The following is a 20,000-nucleotide window of genomic DNA, read 5'->3' as shown; positions in this document are numbered from 1 at the left end:
ATAACAGTTCTTTCTTTAAATAACGAAATATTGATATCACGTTAATAACACACAGGTGATAATATCTAGTAAATCATTCAGTGATTCTTAAATGAAATTTATTTATTTATTTCCACTTCCTGCCTTTTATCAGTTCATCCGGTTGCCTTTCCATGAGTCCATCTTTTTTAATCATGTAATTAATTTGCCTAAAAAGGACTAAACGCACCATAAATAAATGTTATACCATTTTGACGGATTGTATTATTATTATTATTTTGTAATTATTATTAATCATTTTATTACAAAAACCCGACCTGGATAGTGCCTGACAACAATGTCCTGCTTTAATTATTATTCTATGATGTTACTTAGAATACATTTGTTATTGCATAAAGATAATAAAATATATATTTGAATTACAACAAAATGTACCAATTTCTTTGAATGGGGCGAAGCCTGCGAGCTAGTTCAGGCAGTCAACTCGAGCAACAATGATACATGAACACGTGACGCGCCTCGTCCCTCTTACGACCAACCAATCACATTCTCCTAAACTTCCCGCTCTATTGAAGCTGCCAGGTCTTCCTGCCTCTGCCTCGCTTCATGCTGCTGCTGCTGTGTTCACCTGCTACAGATACGTTCATGTTCCTGCTGCTGCGTTTCATGTTGCTGCTGCTCGCCTGCCCCCCCACCACCCCAGCTTCCACCTGTAGGCTCGGGGGGGATAGTTATCTAATCCAGTGTTTTTCAAAGTGGGGGCCCCGACCCCCCGGGGGGCCGCCAGGGGGCACCAGGGGGGTCACGCTAAGTTTGATGTTATTAATAACTGCATATCTATCAATCTATGTGTCCTTTGATGCCAATCTTTTAATATTTTTTATTTACTAATATAAATAGCCAATCAGAATCGAGCTGCCGCTACTGAGAGTGACACTGAGTATCTGCTCAGCTTTTGGAGCAAGTGAGAGCTAGTGAATATTTCGCTCTGCAGCTGGATGAGAGCACGGATGTAGCAAATATTGATGTTTATATATATGAATATAAATATGTTTATTGTTAATATTACTTTTGAATATTATATATAATACTATTAAGGCATAAGTAGCTTTCAAAAATAAAATAAATATATATGTTAATTGTTCATATTACTGTTCAAAATTATATAATATTATAAAGACAGAAATCACTTTAAAAATATAATATTTACTGTTGATATTACTGTTTAATATTGTGTTAATAATGTTTATAACAGAAGACACAATGAATGGAATGAATGACAAACAAAAGATAAATACAAAAAATGTTTAGAAGAATAACTGATTATTAATTATTAATACAAATATATATTAAGAAAATGTATTAAGCTGTATGATTAATTTGTCATATTTTCCATCATAATACTCATCATTTAAAAAAAAAATTGCAACAGGGGGTCCCCTCCAGAGGATAATGCTATACGGGGGTCCTTGGCATGGCAAAGTTTGGGAACCTCTGATCTAATCATCACTCAATGTTCTTTGTAAATCTGTGGAGTGATGAGGCCCGAGCCTAGACGCCAAACTCAAACTATACGCTGCTTCTAATAAACATATTAAGAAACACGTGAGTTGTCTGACTGAAATATCAAAGTGTTTGATTTTAGTACAAAGTCTGTCTTTGAATGTGTAAATGTATTTATTTTTAAAGATTCCTTACGTCCACATGGACTATTGCAGCGCAGTATAGAAATTAAGAAAAGTACATGAATGCCCCTTTCCAGCCAATCAGAGTGCAGGATTACCTTGAGCTTCTCCCTCCTGTTGCTCTGCGGCCCGTTCCACTGAACTATAGCTTTCCCCATATCAAGCAGGAATATATCTCCATTGTTGAAGCTGCTCCACGACACCTCCACCTGCACACACACACACATGGAGGGTCATCAACCTTTATTAACACATGCTGCCTGGAAAAAAACAGTAATTAAATACCATGCAGTCGCAACACTCCTTGGGCAATTAACACCTACTTTGACAGCCGTGGCGACATGTGAGCCATAATGTGTTTAAGAGGGAGTGCCAACGCCCCTTTGGCTGTGTGAGGCCTGTGATATCTCCAGTGGGAGGCACAGCATTAATCAGCTGTGGCCCTTCATGTTCTGCTGTTCATACCTCTGAGGCTGTGACATGCTTCCTCCCTTTGACGTGCAGCAGCCGCAGGACGTTGTAGACGTTCGTGTCAACATGGTGAAAGCCAGAGGCAACCCCACCCTTCTTATAGCTGCGGAGAGATCACATTACCAAAGTTCAAGTGCAGTAAAAACATGAAATACACACACGATTGGTGCAAGAACACCTGAGGGCATTTTGAAATGTAACCCCAATATTACACAAGCAAATGTAGAGCCATAGGTTAATGAGCCGGGCGGCAGGAAGCTGTTCCTCGCTAAGCCTCAACAAAACAAGGGTCATTTGTGTCATAATGATTTCATGCAAGGGGATTATGGTTGTAAACCCAGGAAGATTATAATAAGTGTGTGTGTGTGTGTGTGTGTGTGTGTGTGTGTGTGTGTGTGTGTGTGTGTGTGTGTGTGTGTGTGTGTGTGTGTGTGTGTGTGTGTGTGTGTGTGTGAGAGTCTGTATGTATTTGTGTGTGTGTGTGTGTGTGTGTGTGTGTGTGTGTGTGTGTGTGTGTGAGAGTCTGTATGTATTTGTGTGTGTGTGTGTGTGTGTGTGTGTGTGTGTGTGTGTGTGTGTGTGTGTGTGTGTGTGTGTGTCTGTGTGTGTGTGTGTGTGTGTGTGTGTGTGAGAGTCTGTATGTATTTGTGTGTGTGTGTGTGTATGTGTGTGTGAGAGAGAGTCTGTATGTATTTGTGTGTGTGTGTGTGTGTGTATGTGTGTGTGTGTGTGAGTCTGTATGTATTTGTGTGTGTGTGTGTGTGTGTGTGTGTGTGTGTGTGTGTGTGAGTCTGTATGTATTTGTGTGTGTGTGTGTGTGTGTGTGTGTGTGTGTGTGTGTGTGTGTGTGTGTGTGTGTGTGTGTGTGTGTGTGTGTGTGTGTGTGTGTGTGTGTGTGTGTGTGTGTGTGTGTGTGTGTGTGTGTGTGTACCGAACCACTTCTTGTCCACATTCCAGCCTCTTTCTTAAAACTCACATGAGGCCGTTTTTGAAGTAGCTCCTGAAGCGCGGGGACTCGTTGCCCTGCACCTCCCTGTACTGCACCGGACCCCCCCCCAGGTACTCGTCCAGCTGGGTGACGAAGATGGCCGCTGCACCCTGCTCGTCCTGAGAGGAGGAGTTCCCGATCCAGTAGTGGATGTCAGCGGACTGAACCGAGCCCTTACTCATCTGGGGAAGAAACAGAGAGAAGGAGACTCAAATCTCACATCTGCATTTCTGTTATTAAAGGTCCCCTATTATACTGTTCTTCATCAATATATCCCAGGTCTCAGATATATACAGAGCCTGTCTTTGATTGGCTGAAACACCAAACAGGTCATTTCAGCATTACCCATAATCCCCTCTGTTTCAGCCCTGTTTCCAAAGTGCTGATTCTCTGTCTGTTACTTTAGATGAAAAATAAGGAGCCCCTCCCCACGCCCCTCTGAGAGAGATTTGGTTAAAAATAACTCAATGGTGATCTAGGAGGAGATTCAGGTGATAAGGTGTGTGTGTGTGGGGGGGTTACCTTGGTTGCTGATTGGCTAATGGTTACACCAGACAAAACATCGTTATGACATCATAAAGTGGCCAAAATCTGATCAGCTCATTTTCAGACAGGTTTTTATAGAAATGGATCAAAAAGAGAGAGAATCTTTGTTCCTGAAACTTTCAGAGTCTCTTTCCACAGAGGGGACACATGTTGACGTAGAAGAGACATGAAGAAGAGGGGACACATGTTGATGTAGAAGAGACATGAAGAAGAGAGGACACATGTTGATGTAGAAGAGACATGAAGAAGAGGGGACACATGTTGATGAAGAAGAGACATGAAGAAGAGGGGACACATGTTTATGCAGAAGAGACATGAAGGAGAGGGGACACATGTTGATGTAGAAGAGACATGAAGAAGAGGGGACACATGTTGATGTAGAAGAGACATGAAGAAGTGGATTTTGCGTAATAGGTGACCTTTAAATAATCTATTAGTGTTGAGAAATCAGGATTTCACTCACAAAAAGAACAATGTAACTGTCTCCCTCAAAGAAGTTACCGAAGCCTTGAGCTGGAACCGGCACCATCTGCATGTTCTGAATGAGAAAACCGATACAAGAAGGTTTACACACAAATAGGACCAGTAATATCCCCGTGCACAGAAATATGACATTGTTAAAGGGCTGGCTCACATTGATGGTCCATATCTGCAGGCCGGGCTTCCTGCTGACACTTTTAAACGTGTCTTGATTGTCATCGCTCATCATTCTGCTGAACTGCAAACAAAAAACCACACATTTAAGAAAAGAAACAGGGAGGATTGCTGTTGTTTTTAACTGAGGAAATATAAATGTGTACAGGTGACGTCACCCCATCCAAAGTGAATGGGAAGCGTCTCCGTTGAAGCACGCGACGCTGCCGTGTGGAAGTACCGTGACATGAATTAAAGACCTGCTTCCTTTGCTGCAACAGGAACGACTAGTTCCACTATAATTAACCTGCATTGTCTCAACACACACAATGAGCTTTGTTATTCCTCTAAGTGCGTGCTAATGTTGATCAAACAAGAAATATATATTTGGCCATGTGATATATGCAATACAACAGATTTAAGGTAAGTAGGATATATAAGTGAAAGCAATAGAGAAACTTGAAACATATAATGCTATATTCATTGGGTATACTATTGGGAGTACCTGGGGGAAATGTTTAGGACTTTAACTGCATAATACTAAAAAATGTGTATAATAACGTAGACTACCCTCTGGAGCTGGCTAGCGAACAGAGTACCTCAAAGTAAATTAAAAAAATGAAGTTGGGGGAGTTAAGGATTTTAAAACGTTTTTGCTTTCTGCTTATAGTCTAATAGTCTTATAGTCTACGATACGTCCACACGGCGGCGTCGCTTTGAAGCTTGCCGGTGGGCGTGTCTGGCGTGGGCCAACAACCAATCACATTAATCTCCCGCCCCGGACCCACAAGCACACGGTTTGATTGGCTAGTGCTTGTACTTGCATATGATTTGATTGGCTGTCGCTTCCGTCGACGCTTGAAAAGTTGAACTTTTCTGAACTTTCAAAGCGAGCAACCGAGGCAAAGCGACGCGACGGAACGGAACCGCAACGCAGTTCAGGAAAAGCGTGACGTCACCCCATTCAAAGTGACTGGGAAGCGTCTCCGTTGAAGCACGCGACGCTGCCGTGTGGACGTACCGCAACGTGAATTAAAGACCTGCTTCCTTTGCTGCAACAGGAACGACTAGTTCCACTATAATTAACCTGCATTGTCTCAACACACACAATGAGCTTTGTTATTCCTCTAAGTGCATGCTAATGTTTATCAAACAAGAAATATACATTTGTACATGTGATATATGCAATACAACAGATTTAAGGTAAGTAATATATATAAGTGAAAGCTATAGAGAAGCTTGAAACATATAATAGTATATTCGTACTAATGGGAATAAGCCACATTTTGGTCTCCTTCCAAGGGGAATATTTTGGTCTTCAATATTTTAATTTGTAAAACGTTGTCTGCTCTGTGGTGCTGGCTAGGTATACAGTTAGTTAAGGAAATAATTTGGCTCCCTTTTGTGAAATGAAACCAAAAAGATGCCCTGTGAAATGCTCAAAAAGTGTAGGATTTTCAAAAGATTTTAAGCTGTAAGTATGTGTAAGAACTTTCAACAGAAACACATATTCAATACCAAGTACTCGAAACCACTTCAACAGAAAAGTATACGTTTTGAATCTTTCTAATTGCTAATCCTTTCCCTCTCTTTTCACTGGAAACAGATGTCTCTAAGTAACGAGTGAAGCATTTCAGATTGGATCTCACAGAGAGAGGAAACACCTCTAATGTCAGCCTGGCGCCTCAGCATGATACAAGTTCTGCAATCAGCGCCTCTTGACTCAGATATGAGGAACAACAGCACTGATAAGCTAACGTCTCCATCTGAGCTGAGAATATACCGGGGGCTTGGGGGTGAAACGCTGTATGGAAACAGGCTGGGTGAAATGGTACCGGCTCCATATCATGAATACAAAACACAGGATCCATACATGCTGTGCAAATAGATGTGGGAGTTACTCCAAAGAGAAAGCTATAATTCATTGGCTAATATAATATTTGCTCCAAAAATAACTGAGTGGTGATTGATGGAGGTTGTGTGAGGTGATACAGGTCAGTAAGCAGGATGTTAACCACACCCTTCATTAGTATTATCAAGCCTCTGGATTTCAGTGAATCAGATAAAAGAGGTGACACAGAGCAAACAGAAAAAAAGGGTTGAGATTTTATAATGTGATCGGGCTTGGCATATACGATATCTCACCTAATGTAAGAGTTACGGTTTTAAAGCAAGATTATGTAACAGCAGAGGCTAAGTCTCTACTACAACACATCAAATGTTTATTACTACACTTAGCCCGGTTCAAATTGATAAAATGAGATTTGAAATGATAATGGGAGTTGCTCATTGACCGTCACAAATATCTGGTGACCGTTTCCTTTTGTTATCTGGAGGAGAACACACCCATGACTTCTCTAAACAGAGGGGAAGTGTACTCCTTATATACCCAGTATTTAAAAGAACATCTAAAATGGGCTAAACATTTAAAAACTACAACACTTGGAAGTGATTTTTAAGCGATTAAAACACAATAATATATTATTTTATAATAAGATACTACTTTGAAAAGAGACATTGTGCATAATTAGGTACTTAGTTATGACTTGTAGCTGATACTTAATCATTTAGGACTTTTAATTGTAATGGAGTATTTTAATACCAAAGAATGTATACTTTTACTTAACTACAGGATACTTCCAAATCTGTCCACACATTAAAACAAATCTGTACGCATAAAATACTTAATTATTCAAAGCAAACATACTATAAATACTGACTTTTATTACTTAATTTACGATCTCAATGTTATAATATGTTCATTTTGACATCTCGGTGTTCCCTTAATTGATTTATTTCAATTAACCAACTCACTTTCTTGACTGAACAGCTGTTTATGCTAGTTGTTCAATATTTCGTCTGTGGCTTCTCCCTTGTGTCGTGAATGAAAAGCATCCATTGTGCTGCGCAACATGATCCAGGTCAACATACTGTATATGAAAGATGAAATGAAGACCAGCTTCCATTACTGCGACAAGAAAGACTGGTTCCTCTTCAATTAACCCCCCGTGTGCATTCACTCAACACAATGAGCTTTGTTATTCCTCTAAATGTGTGCTAATGTCATAGGGTTTAAAAAACACCGCCTAAGGCCCGTTTTAAAGATGTTATCTCAACAAAAAATGGGTTAGGATCTTACCTTGTGTTGCGTCTGGCGGGGTGAAGGCCTCTCCTACAAGGTTACAGGTGAATTAGTGACTTTGTGCAGTGAAGTACAGCTGGCTTCCCCCTCCTGTGTGAGAGCTGAGTGCGTGTATCACAGAGGGCTAACTCTATTTGTTTCCACACCCAGGTTAAAACACACCTGCAATTTCCTGCCTCAATATTTACAGTACAACAACCTTAAATACGCCTCTCCGTGCATTGCCCCTCCTCTAAAAAAAAAAGGTATTTCGAAAAGGAGAAACTGACTTGGGAGTAATGGATGACGTAACAGGGTTAGGTTATCAGCAGAGGTGGGAAGTAGTGGAGTACAAATACTTTGTTACTGTATTTAAGTGCAGTTTTCTAGTATCATTACTTTACTCCTTAACACTTCTGACGACTTTTTACTTTTTGAACTCAAATACCTGAACTTTCTACTTCTTACATGTTGAACTCAAATACCTGTACTTTCTACTTCTTACATGTTGAACTCAAATACCTGTACTTTCTACTTCTTACATGTTGAACACAAATACCTGTACTTTCTACTTCTTACATGTTGAACTCAAATACCTGTACTTTCTACTTCTTACATTTTGAACCCAAATACCTGTACTTTCTACTTCTTACATGTTGAACCCAAATACCTGAACTTTCTACTTCTTACATGTTGAACACAAATACCTGTACTTTCTACTTCTCACATGTTGAACACAAATACCTGTACTTTCTACTTCTTACATGTTGAACTCAAATACCTGTACTTTCTACTTCTTACATGTTGAACACAAATACCTGTACTTTCTACTTCTTACATGTTGAACACAAATACCTGTACTTTCTACTTCTTACATGTTGAACACAAATACCTGTACTTTCTACTTCTTACATGTTGAACTCAAATACCTGTACTTTCTACTTCTTACATGTTGAACTCAAATACCTGTACTTTCTACTTCTTACATGTTGAACTCAAATACCTGTACTCTCTTCTTCTCTCATTTTCCAAACAGGCTGGTTCCTTTAGTCTGAATGTGTGTTTTGTGGCGTGATCATTATTATTTAGAGTCATTGCGTGCCTATTGATTTGAACACGATCCGTGTATCCATCATTTCCTGGTCTTCTCTAAAGAAGAGGGACCAATGGAAACGTTGTCATGTTGCCGTTGTTCACCATGGAAACATTCATTAGCTAACAATGACATTATTGTTCTATTAATATAAAGGGAGTTCAGGTACCGGTACTCTTTAAAACAGCTGCTAGTTATGGGTACTTTTTACTGAAGTACATTTCAAAGTTTACTTCTACTTGAGTAAAGAAGTTTAGTCAGTACTTCTACTTTCACCAGAGTATTTTTAAACACAAGTATCTGTACTTCTACTTGAGGAAAGGATGTGTGTACTTTAACATCTCTGGTTATCAGGATACACAAAAAAGGTAACTGTATTCTCTTAGAGGTCATAGAATAAATCAGATTACTGTCACGTTTTATAAAATGTTGGATTACTAGCAGGATGAATGGAGAAGGACTCGAGCCTCTGTCTTCTGACTGTGTTGTAGTCACATAGTAACTGTGATTACGTCCCTCTCAGCTCAGTGTGCATATCAGGAGCCGCTTGACACCAATTATCCATTTCACAACGGTTGCAGCTAGCAGATGGGGGAATTGGACTCAAGCATCTCCTTGTGCTGTTGGAAAGGCATCAGAGGCTTTCTGTGGCTAAGTCTCTCCTTCTCACACGGTCACTGGAGGAGCAACGCTGGACAGGGATTTGATCTCCGAACAGACGAGGCATCGGCAGCTTTTGTTTTTCAATATGTTTGCTTAAAGTGCGGTTGTGTTAACGCGAATCCAAAGTGATGTGTAGAATTGGACGTGAAGAAGAGTGTTTGCAGAGTGTGGATGTGTAGCCAAACACTTAATTGTAGGTAAAGACAAATGCATTGTGGGTTGGTTGCTTTTACAGAGAAGGATAACCTTGAAACAAACAGGTTCTGTTGCAGTAAGCGTCATGGATGATTAGTATACACAAATCTCTACTAGGGAATCTAGAAAAACAATCAGATTGTTACGTAACTGCTGGTTAAAGTTCCTCTTACCTTCGACCACGGCTTTTCATTTTTAGATCCAAACCTGGGCTCCATTATGACAATATGATCATTTCAACGACGTGGTGCACTTTAGTCCCCACATATCTGGGGAAAAGAGAAATAAAAGCTCCACAGGAGAAGGACAATAGGCTCTGTAATGCCTAATCCACTGCTGCAGTTAAAGTCGCTGCGACGCAAGCGGAAGCTAAAAGTTCACATCAAGATATCACATGCTGCTTAGCGCCTCTTGGTTGCTCATTAACCAGTTCATATTCATACAATAAACACATCTGCAGATCATTGCAGACAAAGAAGCTCGACCCTTTGTTGAAGTAGTGTCTTCTTGATTAAAAGGCCTTAAATGCACCATGTGTAATAAAACGCATTGAACTTAACAATGCAAGTTAGCCGTTCTGTAGCATCTGTTGAATTGTTTTACATTACGGTACATTTTCACAATTTAAAGGGGTCCTATTTGGGTTTTCCCTTTCCTGTAGTGTGTTATATATGTTTTTATACCCTCTATTTCCCCCTTTCAACACTGCATATTAAATAAAAGCACCCTGAGAATCACAAAAAAATATTTTAACCCTCTGTTATCACTGTGGACGTTTTTGTCCATATGGGTCATTTTTCACTTTTCATGTTGCAATAACTTTGGTTCTGTTGGTGCAAATGGCCTGATTTATTGTAACAAGGCTATTTTCTCGATCTATTTTGGAATTCCAATTCAAATCGGTCTTTAATTCACTGTGTAACAAAATCGACTACGCAAATTAGCCATTCGAGACAAAAATGTCCACTGCAAAAGACTTCGATAAAAACATTATATTAAAAGGTTTTTTTCACAACTTCTTTGGGTTCAATCTTCAAAGCAACTTCCGCCCTAATAGAAAATACCAAAAATTTAATCATTTTCAGGATTTTAACCCTTTAAATTCCATTTTGAATACATGAAACCGCTGTTTTATTTCATGATGAAAAAAGAGAAAATGAGTTATTTTCCAAAAAATACATATCTGGTGACTGTCTCTTTTTTTTTTTTATATTTATATATAACAGTCTTGGATATGTCAAAGATTAGCAGCAAAATAGATTTTTTTGCATTATCAGTTTTTGCACAAAATCAGATTGAACAAAAAAGTTACATATTAGTCATTCGGGACAAAAATGCCCACTTCCAAAAACTGCTCTAAAATGACAACAGATTAATATTTTTAAAAACTTTTTGGAGTTAAATCTTTCAATCAACTTCAGTCCTGATCAAAAATACCAAATGTTAAATTATGTTGAGGATTTTAACCCTTGAACTGCCAGTTTGAAAACATGAATTTGCGTTTTCTATGAAAAACATGCACAAAAAGGCCGACCCCCCCAAAATGTTGGGGGGGTCGACAGTGGGTTTTTTTTGTGTTTTTTTTATCACAGTCTTGGATATGTCAAAGATTAGCAACAACATTGATTTTGGTTGATTATTAGTTTTTGCACAGAATCAGATTAAACAAAAAAACTCACACATTAGCCACTCGTGTCCCATCCACTCCCATTATAACCACATCTTTTGATCTCTCCGCCATACCGGTATAAAATCATGCATTTTGTAATGTCAGGGTTTTATATTGGAGGGAAATAGTTCAATTTGTCCTATAAATGTATTTTATGGAAAATAACTAATTTTCTCTGATTTCATCATGAAAAAAAACAGCGGTTTCATGTATTCAAAATGGCATTTAAAGCGTTAAAATCCTGAAAATGATTACATTAGGGTGGAAGTTGTTTTAAAGATTGAACCCAAAAAACTTTTGAAAAAACTTTTTAATATAATGTTTTCATCAAAGTCTTTTGCAGTGGACATTTTTTGTCTCGAATGACTAATTTGCGTAGTCCAATCGAATGATACCGGAGGGTTAAACAGAAAAGAAAAGCACCCCTTAATATTCATCTGATTTTCTAGCCACTAGGGGGCAGCAGAAACAAAGCCCGTAAACACAACATTGATATATTATCTCTTTAAAATTGGTCAAAATTGTTAGAGAATAGTTTTTTTTCTTTTGTATGCATCAAGCTGGAGCTACATTCATTTCACAATTTACATTCAGTCATTATGTCGATACAACCATATAGATATTGCAACTGTAAGGTTTATAAGTCATTACACCAAACTGAGATTGTGCAAACTTGCAACTTTAATAATGTTGTACAGTACGATTTCAACAGCAGTCTTTACAATGCCCCAAACCCTCGTTTACCCCAATAAATAGAATTTCATTTATTCTAAGCTAATTCTTATATCTTCCTCAACGTCTTACAGGTATTGTTGGACGGTGATGTCACAAAGTTTTTTTTTTCAAGGTTAATTTTTTCAATTTACAGTCACTGTCAAGAATCAAATGACGTCATTCAGTCATAAATCACATTGAATTGTAGAAATCTTTGGTAAATTTAACAATTCAATGCCACTAAACTCAAAGAGCTCTAACAGGCTATACATTTCTCCAATTTCTTATTTTTTTCTCAGATTAAATGACAATTAACAAAGACTTATTTTCAATTCAAGATTTAGCTAATACGCAATTGGAGACTTGAGTAAATACGCAGCATAAAAATGTGCACCCCATCACCTGACACAACAAAACCAGCACAGTAATGAAGGCACTTCATTCTGTAAGAGAAGATAAATCACAGTTTGAATGAAAGGTCAGACGAGAAACAACGGCCTGCATAGCACAGCTCAACACAAACACAAAAAAGGTCACCCATCCTCCAACAAAAACTCTTGGTTCTGTCTAATTTTTGGTAACTAAAATATTACTTGACAGGATAGTAAAACCTCCGATCTGATAGAAAATTACTTTATGCATGTCTTGCTTAGAAACATATAGTATGTACATACGGTGATATAATCTTTTGTCAGTCCTGTACAAAGGATCCAGAGATGGAGAGACTCCCTACAGCGGCTGTGTCTTGATTTCAGTGGAAAGAGTGCATGAAGTCCTCAGATTCAGAGCCACAACAAGAGGAGAGTAGCCGAGGGTTGAAAGTCCAGCTAGATCTGCCGTCTGCTACCTGCTCCTCACGCTCTGTAGCAAACTGTAAACGTCCTCCTCCTTTGCTAAACCCTCAAACTGAGGAATCAGGTCCAGCAGCTCCGTGTCCGTCAAGTCGTCAAACCACGACTGCACTGGGACCTGCGGAGAGGAACACACATTGTATTAGTTTGAAGGGAATAAACTCAGCTGCTGCTTTATAGGTGAGGAGTTTTGGGTAAATAATTAATGAGGAAACTGCATCAAAGGCACGAAGAGTGGCAGCAGCTCCGCCGAGAGGAGAGAAATCTCATAAACTGGGAACACCGCCTGCGGCTCCAAGCTGTTCCTAAAACAACAGTTCTGAATAAAACTGACAACGACACGCAGATATAAGGATTCACCATCATTAGCTGACTTAAAAGAGGACATATTATGCTAATTCTCAGGTTCATATGAGTGTGTAGTGTCTATACTGTGACAGGTTTCCAGGCCCGGTTCTACGGGGGTGCATAAGGGTGCGCCCTCAGTTGAAAAATTTAAAGTGAAAAAAAAATAATATATAATTAAAAGTGATTTGTGCGCGTTCGTCATCTGCAAGGTGCTTACACAGCAGTCAATGATGGACATCAGAACATGGTTAAAACAACCAGCCCTGCATCTACTGCAGGTAATAACAGTTCAGAACATGGGGACATTACGTTACCCGCGGACACTGTCGTGGACACTAACGCCCGACTCGCCGGCTCTGCCCGCCTCGCCCACGGAAGCGGAGCGGCCGCAGCCGTCTTCGTTGCCTCAAACACCGCCACCCCTCGGCGGCCCTTAAGTGCCAGAGGACCTCGGCAAAACAGAGCCTGCAGGTATATTTAAACAAGTACCCAACTCGCCTGTAGAGTGGGGTAAGGCGCTCATTTTGCAGCTCATGGTTTTAAGACACAGATTGGCTGGAATATTCCTGTAAAAAAGATGCCACCTTCTGTTATGCATGGAGACATTTCGGTCTTGAAAGGAGATTGATTTGTAAAATATCCATAAAGAAAAAGTAAATCTGCTTACAGTTCTGTTTCATATGGGTGTTGAGATGTATCCATATATCTCTTCATGTTGCTCTCAAAGTGCAACAGATTGATGCTTTTAACTTAAACATTTAAAAAATCTTCCCGCGGGAGCATGCCGCCGGACCCCCCTAGAGGAGGTGAGGACCCCCTAGAGGAGGTGAGGACCCCCCTAGAGAGTGTTAGGTCCACTTCCCACTTATAAAAATAGCACTTTACCATTGCACCCTCTCTAATCTCAGATGCACCCTGAGTGATTTTGTTCTGGAACCGGGCCTGCAGGTTTCCAAGCTTAAAGGTGGGGTATGCAATTTTGGAGAAACCAGCTCGAGTGCGCTAGAATTTGAAAATACGCAGCCGAAAAAAATCTGCCTCTTCCTTCAGACTTCCTCACTGAGCCCCTCCTCCAACACACACGAACGCGCACATGACCAATGAGGGCACGAGATAAGTTTGTGCACAGATGGAAGGCTGACAGGCAGGTAGGCCATCCAGTTATTTTAGTGATAGATATTTCAGATGATTGTTCGTGCTTTTTACAGCGCTACGGCTTCCACAGATGAATTTTTTTAATGTATTTATTGTCAAAGAATGTAATATATTCATTGCTATCAGGATGTTAAGAGCATTCCATGGAATATCACAACATTTTTTCTGAAATAAATTACATACCCCTCCTTTAAATGTTCAAAAATCTCTTTATTTTAACTGCGGTACCTCTTTTCACCCTCTGTCTGAAACCAGAGCCCAGTCTGCTCTGATTGTCTCTGTTGTGATTGGTCAACCGCTTAGAGATGTCCCGCCCCTTAGCCAATCACGTACAATGTGTTAGAAGCGAGAGTGTTACACAGTGATGTCACTATGCTCCAGAAGTAACCACAGGAGTTTCACTCACTGCGTTCTCAGGGTGGAAGATGTAGGAGGCAGGTGAGTTGTCTACGATGATGACTTTGCTGATCTCTCGGCCCAGCCGGCTGAGGTCTTTGACGTAGTTTCCTCTGTGGAAAACACAGGATTCCCTGAAGAGCCGGGCGCGAAACACCCCCCACTGATCCAGGAGGTCCGCCACAGGGTCAGCGTACTGCCAGGGGAACAAAGAACATCAGGTTAATATGATCTGTGTAAATCTCTTCGTCATCTTAAGTGTCAAACAAACAAACTGTTAGAGCCAGTATTTCGTTTTTATAAGAAAGGCCACCTAATTGTGACGTCTGTAGTCAACACATTATAAAAGACTACAATTCCCACGGCGCCTCCTCTAAAGGGACAGTGATGGGCAACCTGTCAGAAAGACGGCGTCGAGGTTCAGTTTAAGTTATCAAGTTATATAAGCCTTATTTTCTTTGTTGCATGTGTAAACGTTTGTTATTTTATTTTGTGCAAACGCATCGCATAACATCATCCAAACCATCGGAGGCCAAGCAACTCTTTTAAGTAATATAAAGGAAATAAACTATTTAAAAAATGTCTGTTTAAGGCGTCTAGTGGCTTGATAGAAAAACAAGGAAGGAAGCCACGACACGAACCTTGGCTAAGCTCGCTGTGAAGAGGACGCATTCAAAGAGATCCCCCATCTTCTGGAGGAACTCGTCCACGTGCGGCCTCTTCAGCACGTACACCTGGACCAGAGACACACATTAACACAAACACAACACTAACACAACTGTTGATTACCGAGAACAATCACATGTCAGGAAAGATTACCCAATCAGTGCTCATGAAATGATTCCCAGTATTCTTAATGGGAAAAGCTGTTATTTATGGTTTATCATTTTTTGAACTAATTACATTCGATGTTTCGGCCCTTATGAAGTAAAAAATGTTGGCAGTCTAACTTCCTCAACACAATAAAGCATTATTTACATTAATAACAAGAATGGAAACATAGCCAGGCTTTGGGACAGCGGGGTATGCTAGCAACAAGTTATGATTACAGCCCTTACTCAATTCTGATTGGTCAATTCGGACATTCCAGAGGTTGTCAATTTTTGCTAACAGACCGTTGCTAGGGAGAACAGACTGTTGCTAAGGGGAATAAAGGAACTGTGTGCAGTCATATCCGCAGCAAAAAGTCCTGTAAATGTATAGACTTTGAAAGTGAGATACATGCAAGAATCTGACCGGCATGAGAGGAATAAACATTTTTCAAATAATACCAAACCACACACACATTTCTACTCGATCATATCTGCTATTTCTGCTCGTCTTCGTACTCTTCAGTGGGTCTCAAGCGGTTAGCTGCTGCCCCCAAGTGCAAGTAATCAAGAATAGGCCGAAACAGATCGAGAAAGCCTATCCTGGATTACTTGAACCCGGTCACAGCTACAGTCCAGAAGCTTCTCGTCTTCACACGCAGGAAATAGACCTTAAAACAGGAAACCAACATGTCTGCAGGTGCATCAGCGCCTCTGCTACACATTTATCTGTCTGTACAGCGAGAAAAGACACAGAGAATACTTTGAATACATTCAGAGAGGAGTGTTGAGCTGTCCCAATTCTTCTTTCTTAGCGGTTAGATAAGAGAGAATAATAAAATAGTAAAGGGAATCAAATGGAGCCACAGCTTCCAGGGGAGATCTTGCAAAGTAATACATGTTGTTTTATTTAGGTCCACTTCTGGGAGTCCTTCCTCTCTGAGCAGCATTACCTGATGAACGGTGCCATCTATCTCCACCGGGACGATGAAGTCGGCGTTGCTGATGGGCTGCGGGAAGACAAGACAGGGAGCAAGGACTCAAACATCGTCTAAATAGCACAATTTGCAGGGAAACCGCTAAGATTCAAGATTCAAAGGTGTTATGGTCATATGCACAAAGCTACAGTGTAGAAATGGCAATGTAATGCTTCTGATCTGAGCTCCTCCAACAATGCAACAGATATAATCAAATGCAAAATGAAAAGTAGTGCAAAAAGTCTATATACAGTTGCAAGAAATGTGAACGATTTGGAACTTCCTGGATTTCTGCATAAATTGGTCATAAAATGTGTTCTAAGTCACAACAATAGACAAACACGGTCTGCTTAAGCTAAAACCACACAAACAATTATATGTTTTTATGTTTTTATTGAACACACCATGTAAGCATTCACAGTGCAGGGTGGAACAAGTATGTGAACCCTTGGATTGAATAACTGGTTGACCCTCCTTAGGCAGCAATAACCTCAACCAAACGTTTCCTATCGTTGCATATCAGACCTGCACAATGGTCAGGAGGAACTTTGGACCATTCCTCTTTACAAAACTGTTTCAGTTCAGCAATATTCTTGGGATGTCTGGTGTGAATCGCTCTCTTGAGGTCATGCCACAGCATCTCAATTGGGTTGAGGTCAGGACTCTGACTGGGCCACTCCAGAAGGCCTATTTTCTTCTGTTGAAGCCATTCTGTTGTTGATTCACTTCTGTGCTTTGGGTCGTTGTCCTGTTGCATCACCCATCTTCTGTTGAGCTTCACTTGGTGGACAGATGGCCTTAAGTTCTCCAGCTAAATGTCTTGATAAACTTGAGAATTCATTTTTCCGTGGATGATGGCAATCTGTCCAGGCCCTGAGGCAGCAAAGCAGCCCCAAACCACGATGCTCCCTCCACCATACTTCACAGTTGGGATGAGGTTTTGATGTTGGTGTGCTGTGCCTTTTTTTCTCCACACATAGCGTTGTGTGTTCCTTCCAAACAACTCAACTTTGGTTTCATCTGTCCACAGAATATTTAGCCAGTAGTGCTGTGGAACATCCAGGTGCTCTTTTGCAAACTTCAAACGTGCAGCAATGTTTTTTCTGGAAAGCAGTGGCTTCCTCCATTTTATGACCAACTTATGCAGAAATCCAGGTCATTCCAAAGGGTTCACAAACTTTTTTTTGCAACTGTACATGTCCATAGAAAGTCCCTCCCTTTCCTCCATGGGACCTTATTTCGGAAAAAGTATGAATTGAAGTCAATGGAGAGAGAAAGATTATCTTTCGATCCCGTTTGAATTGTGCCACGAATGACACATATGATGTTTGTCAATTTAAAAGATAATTTTCAAGTCAAAAAAATTAAAATGTGTGGCAAAACTGTGAAGTAACACTTTGTTTGGTGTGAAACCGCTCAATGAACTACATCTCCCGTCTCGCTCCACACACCAAGATGGCCGTCACGTTGGTACATTTCACTTCTTTCTTTCAGAATGAAGTGGAAAGTATTAAAAGAGGTGAAAATCACTCCAAGTCTGGGCATGTTGAGAGCTGTACACACACACAAGGGGAGTTAGTCGGTTCCTAAGAGCCAGCATGCGGGACCGGGACTCTGGGATTTGTAGTCTTTCTAGTTGCGTATTTCTCACAGTCTTACATTTCAACAGTTTTACGACAAACTGACTTTTTTGACATGAAAATAATTTTTTAAGACTGACAAACATCATATGTGTAATTCATGGCACAATTCAAACGGGATCGAAATATACGTTCTCTCTCCGTTGACTTCAATTCATACTCTTTCAGAAATAAGTTCCCATGGGGCGGAAGTAGATGGGCGGGACTTCGCCTCTCTATTGAATATGATATGTACAAGAACAGAATATGAAATTAAATAATGTAAATTAAGACGAAATTAAACGGTTTATTGCGGTGATTATATGAATTGGCAGATTACAGATGACAACAGCTAAACCACATTTCTGATAAAAGACGTATAGAGGAAGGTGAAATACGCTTTTACATAATGTGGTTTCCTTTGTTGTGTTGAATAGAAACCAGAAGAGACTCCGTGGAGGAACCTGAGCACGATGACAGACGTGAACACGAACAGAGTGCCGACTTGTTTCATCTTTAAAAGCCAGAAAAGGGGAGAGGAGAGGTGCGAGAGGTGGAGGAGGGAGATGGATGCCGGAGGGCTGTGGGCGGATGGAAGTGGATGAAAGGAAAGGGTGGGAGGCACGCCGGTGTCAAATCCAGAAGAGAGAGGGAGAGATGTGACAGGAAGCTCAGAAATATGTTTTTTAGAAGCTCAAAGGAAGCTGCTCTCACCTGTTTGGATTGTTTTTAGCACACAAAGCAAGCAGAGGATTTTCTAGAAGTATAATTTAATTAAATGAATATACTATAATTCATCCACTGATAAGAATATATTTTACTCATTTACAATCCTGCTTTAAAAACTCTGAAGCTAAGTTGCACGGTGAATATTTTTCAACCTCGCCCTCACAAAAAGCTTTATTATTTTCAGATAAAACCAAATGTTTGGAAAATATGAGCATAAAACTAATAAATCAACTTTAGCTACAACTTTATTTAAAAGGTGGGGTAGGTAAGTTTGAGAAACCGGCTCGAGATACACTTGTTGTTATATTCCATGGAATGCTCTTAACATCCCGATAGCAATGAATATCTGAAGTGCTTTGACAATAAATACATTTAAAAATATAATCTCTGGAAGCCGTAGCGTTGTAAAAAGCACGACCAATCATCTGAGCCGGCCCGGCTAAAGTAACTGGATGGCCTACCTGCCTGTCAGCCTTCCATCTGTGCACAAACTTATCTCGTGCCCTCATTGGTCATGTGCGCGTTCGTGTGTGTTGGAGGAGGGGCTCTGTGAGGAAGTGGCAGATTTGTTCCGGTTGTGTATTTTCAAATTCTAGCTGGTTTCTCCCAAATGACCTACCCCACCTTTAAGATGTATAATCATTGAGATGTCGGAGCGTCTGGATTATTTTTACAATTACGAAAAACGGGTCAGAAATAGTCAGTAAATTAGCTAACTAACTAATTTGGCTTTAGTTAGACTTAACTAGCTGGAGTCTAGTTACTAAAATAAATATCTTCTGCCTGTATTTATAATTCCTGACAATACACACTTTTAATGCAATGAAAATGTATATATAAGATGTTTGGTGTATGATGTTTACTCACCCACGGCATATATTTTTATATTTTTATTCATGTAATTATTTAATTGTTTTCATCTATTTAATCTATTTTTCATGGACATTTATAAGGTTGTCTATACCAGGGGTTCCCAGACTTTGCCATGCCAAGGACCCCCATATATCATTATCCTCAGCCCCCCCCCCCCCCCCTGTTGCAATTTTTTTTTTAAATGATGAGTATTATGATGGAGAATATGATCAATTAATCATACAGCTTAATACATTTTCTTACTATATATTTGTATTAATAATTAATAATCAGTTATTCTTCTAAACATTTTTTGTATTTATCTTTTTTTTGTCATTCATTCCATTCATTGTGTCTTCTGTTATAAACATTCTTAACACAATATTAAACAGTAAACATATTTTTAAAGCATTTTTAAAGTGATTTCTGTCTTTATAATATTATATAATTTTGAACAGTAATATGAACAATTAACATATATTTTTAGCATTTTTGAAAGCTACTTAT

The 20,000-nt window shown here is 39.7% G+C and overlaps 2 protein-coding genes across 5 annotated transcripts in view; both read right to left on the bottom strand.

Annotated features, from left to right (window-relative positions):
• The window catches only part of vill (villin-like), a 24,905-nt gene extending 14,990 nt beyond the window's left edge, over positions 1 to 9,915 (bottom strand). Inside the window, exons 1-7 of one of the 3 annotated variants that reach the window (XM_079661002.1) lie at positions 9,548 to 9,915; positions 7,442 to 7,474; positions 4,304 to 4,387; positions 4,133 to 4,207; positions 3,112 to 3,305; positions 2,130 to 2,238; positions 1,763 to 1,873 (exon numbers count right to left, since the gene is read on the bottom strand). In XM_079661002.1, coding sequence (XP_079517128.1) covers positions 1,763 to 1,873; positions 2,130 to 2,238; positions 3,112 to 3,305; positions 4,133 to 4,207; positions 4,304 to 4,387; positions 7,442 to 7,474; positions 9,548 to 9,592 — 651 coding nt within the window. In that variant the 5' untranslated portion in view covers positions 9,593 to 9,915. The remainder of the gene's footprint in view (positions 1 to 1,762; positions 1,874 to 2,129; positions 2,239 to 3,111; positions 3,306 to 4,132; positions 4,208 to 4,303; positions 4,388 to 7,441; positions 7,475 to 9,547) is intronic. The other 2 variants (XM_079661000.1, XM_079661001.1) reach the window with 2 other exon arrangements.
• A 1,786-nt stretch (positions 9,916 to 11,701) lies between these two features.
• The window catches only part of ctdspla (CTD (carboxy-terminal domain, RNA polymerase II, polypeptide A) small phosphatase-like a), a 42,703-nt gene continuing 34,404 nt past the window's right edge, over positions 11,702 to 20,000 (bottom strand). For both annotated transcript variants that reach the window (XM_079661209.1, XM_079661210.1), the window contains 4 exons: positions 16,270 to 16,326; positions 15,149 to 15,241; positions 14,518 to 14,703; positions 11,702 to 12,726 (listed from right to left, as the gene is read on the bottom strand). In XM_079661209.1, the coding sequence (XP_079517335.1) occupies positions 12,601 to 12,726; positions 14,518 to 14,703; positions 15,149 to 15,241; positions 16,270 to 16,326 (462 nt within the window). In that variant the 3' untranslated portion in view covers positions 11,702 to 12,600. The remainder of the gene's footprint in view (positions 12,727 to 14,517; positions 14,704 to 15,148; positions 15,242 to 16,269; positions 16,327 to 20,000) is intronic.

This window comes from Notothenia rossii (genome assembly GCF_949606895.1).
Source record: "Notothenia rossii genome assembly, chromosome: 12".
Lineage (NCBI taxonomy): Eukaryota > Metazoa > Chordata > Actinopteri > Perciformes > Nototheniidae > Notothenia > Notothenia rossii.
This window is presented reverse-complemented; position numbering and strand designations above follow the sequence as displayed.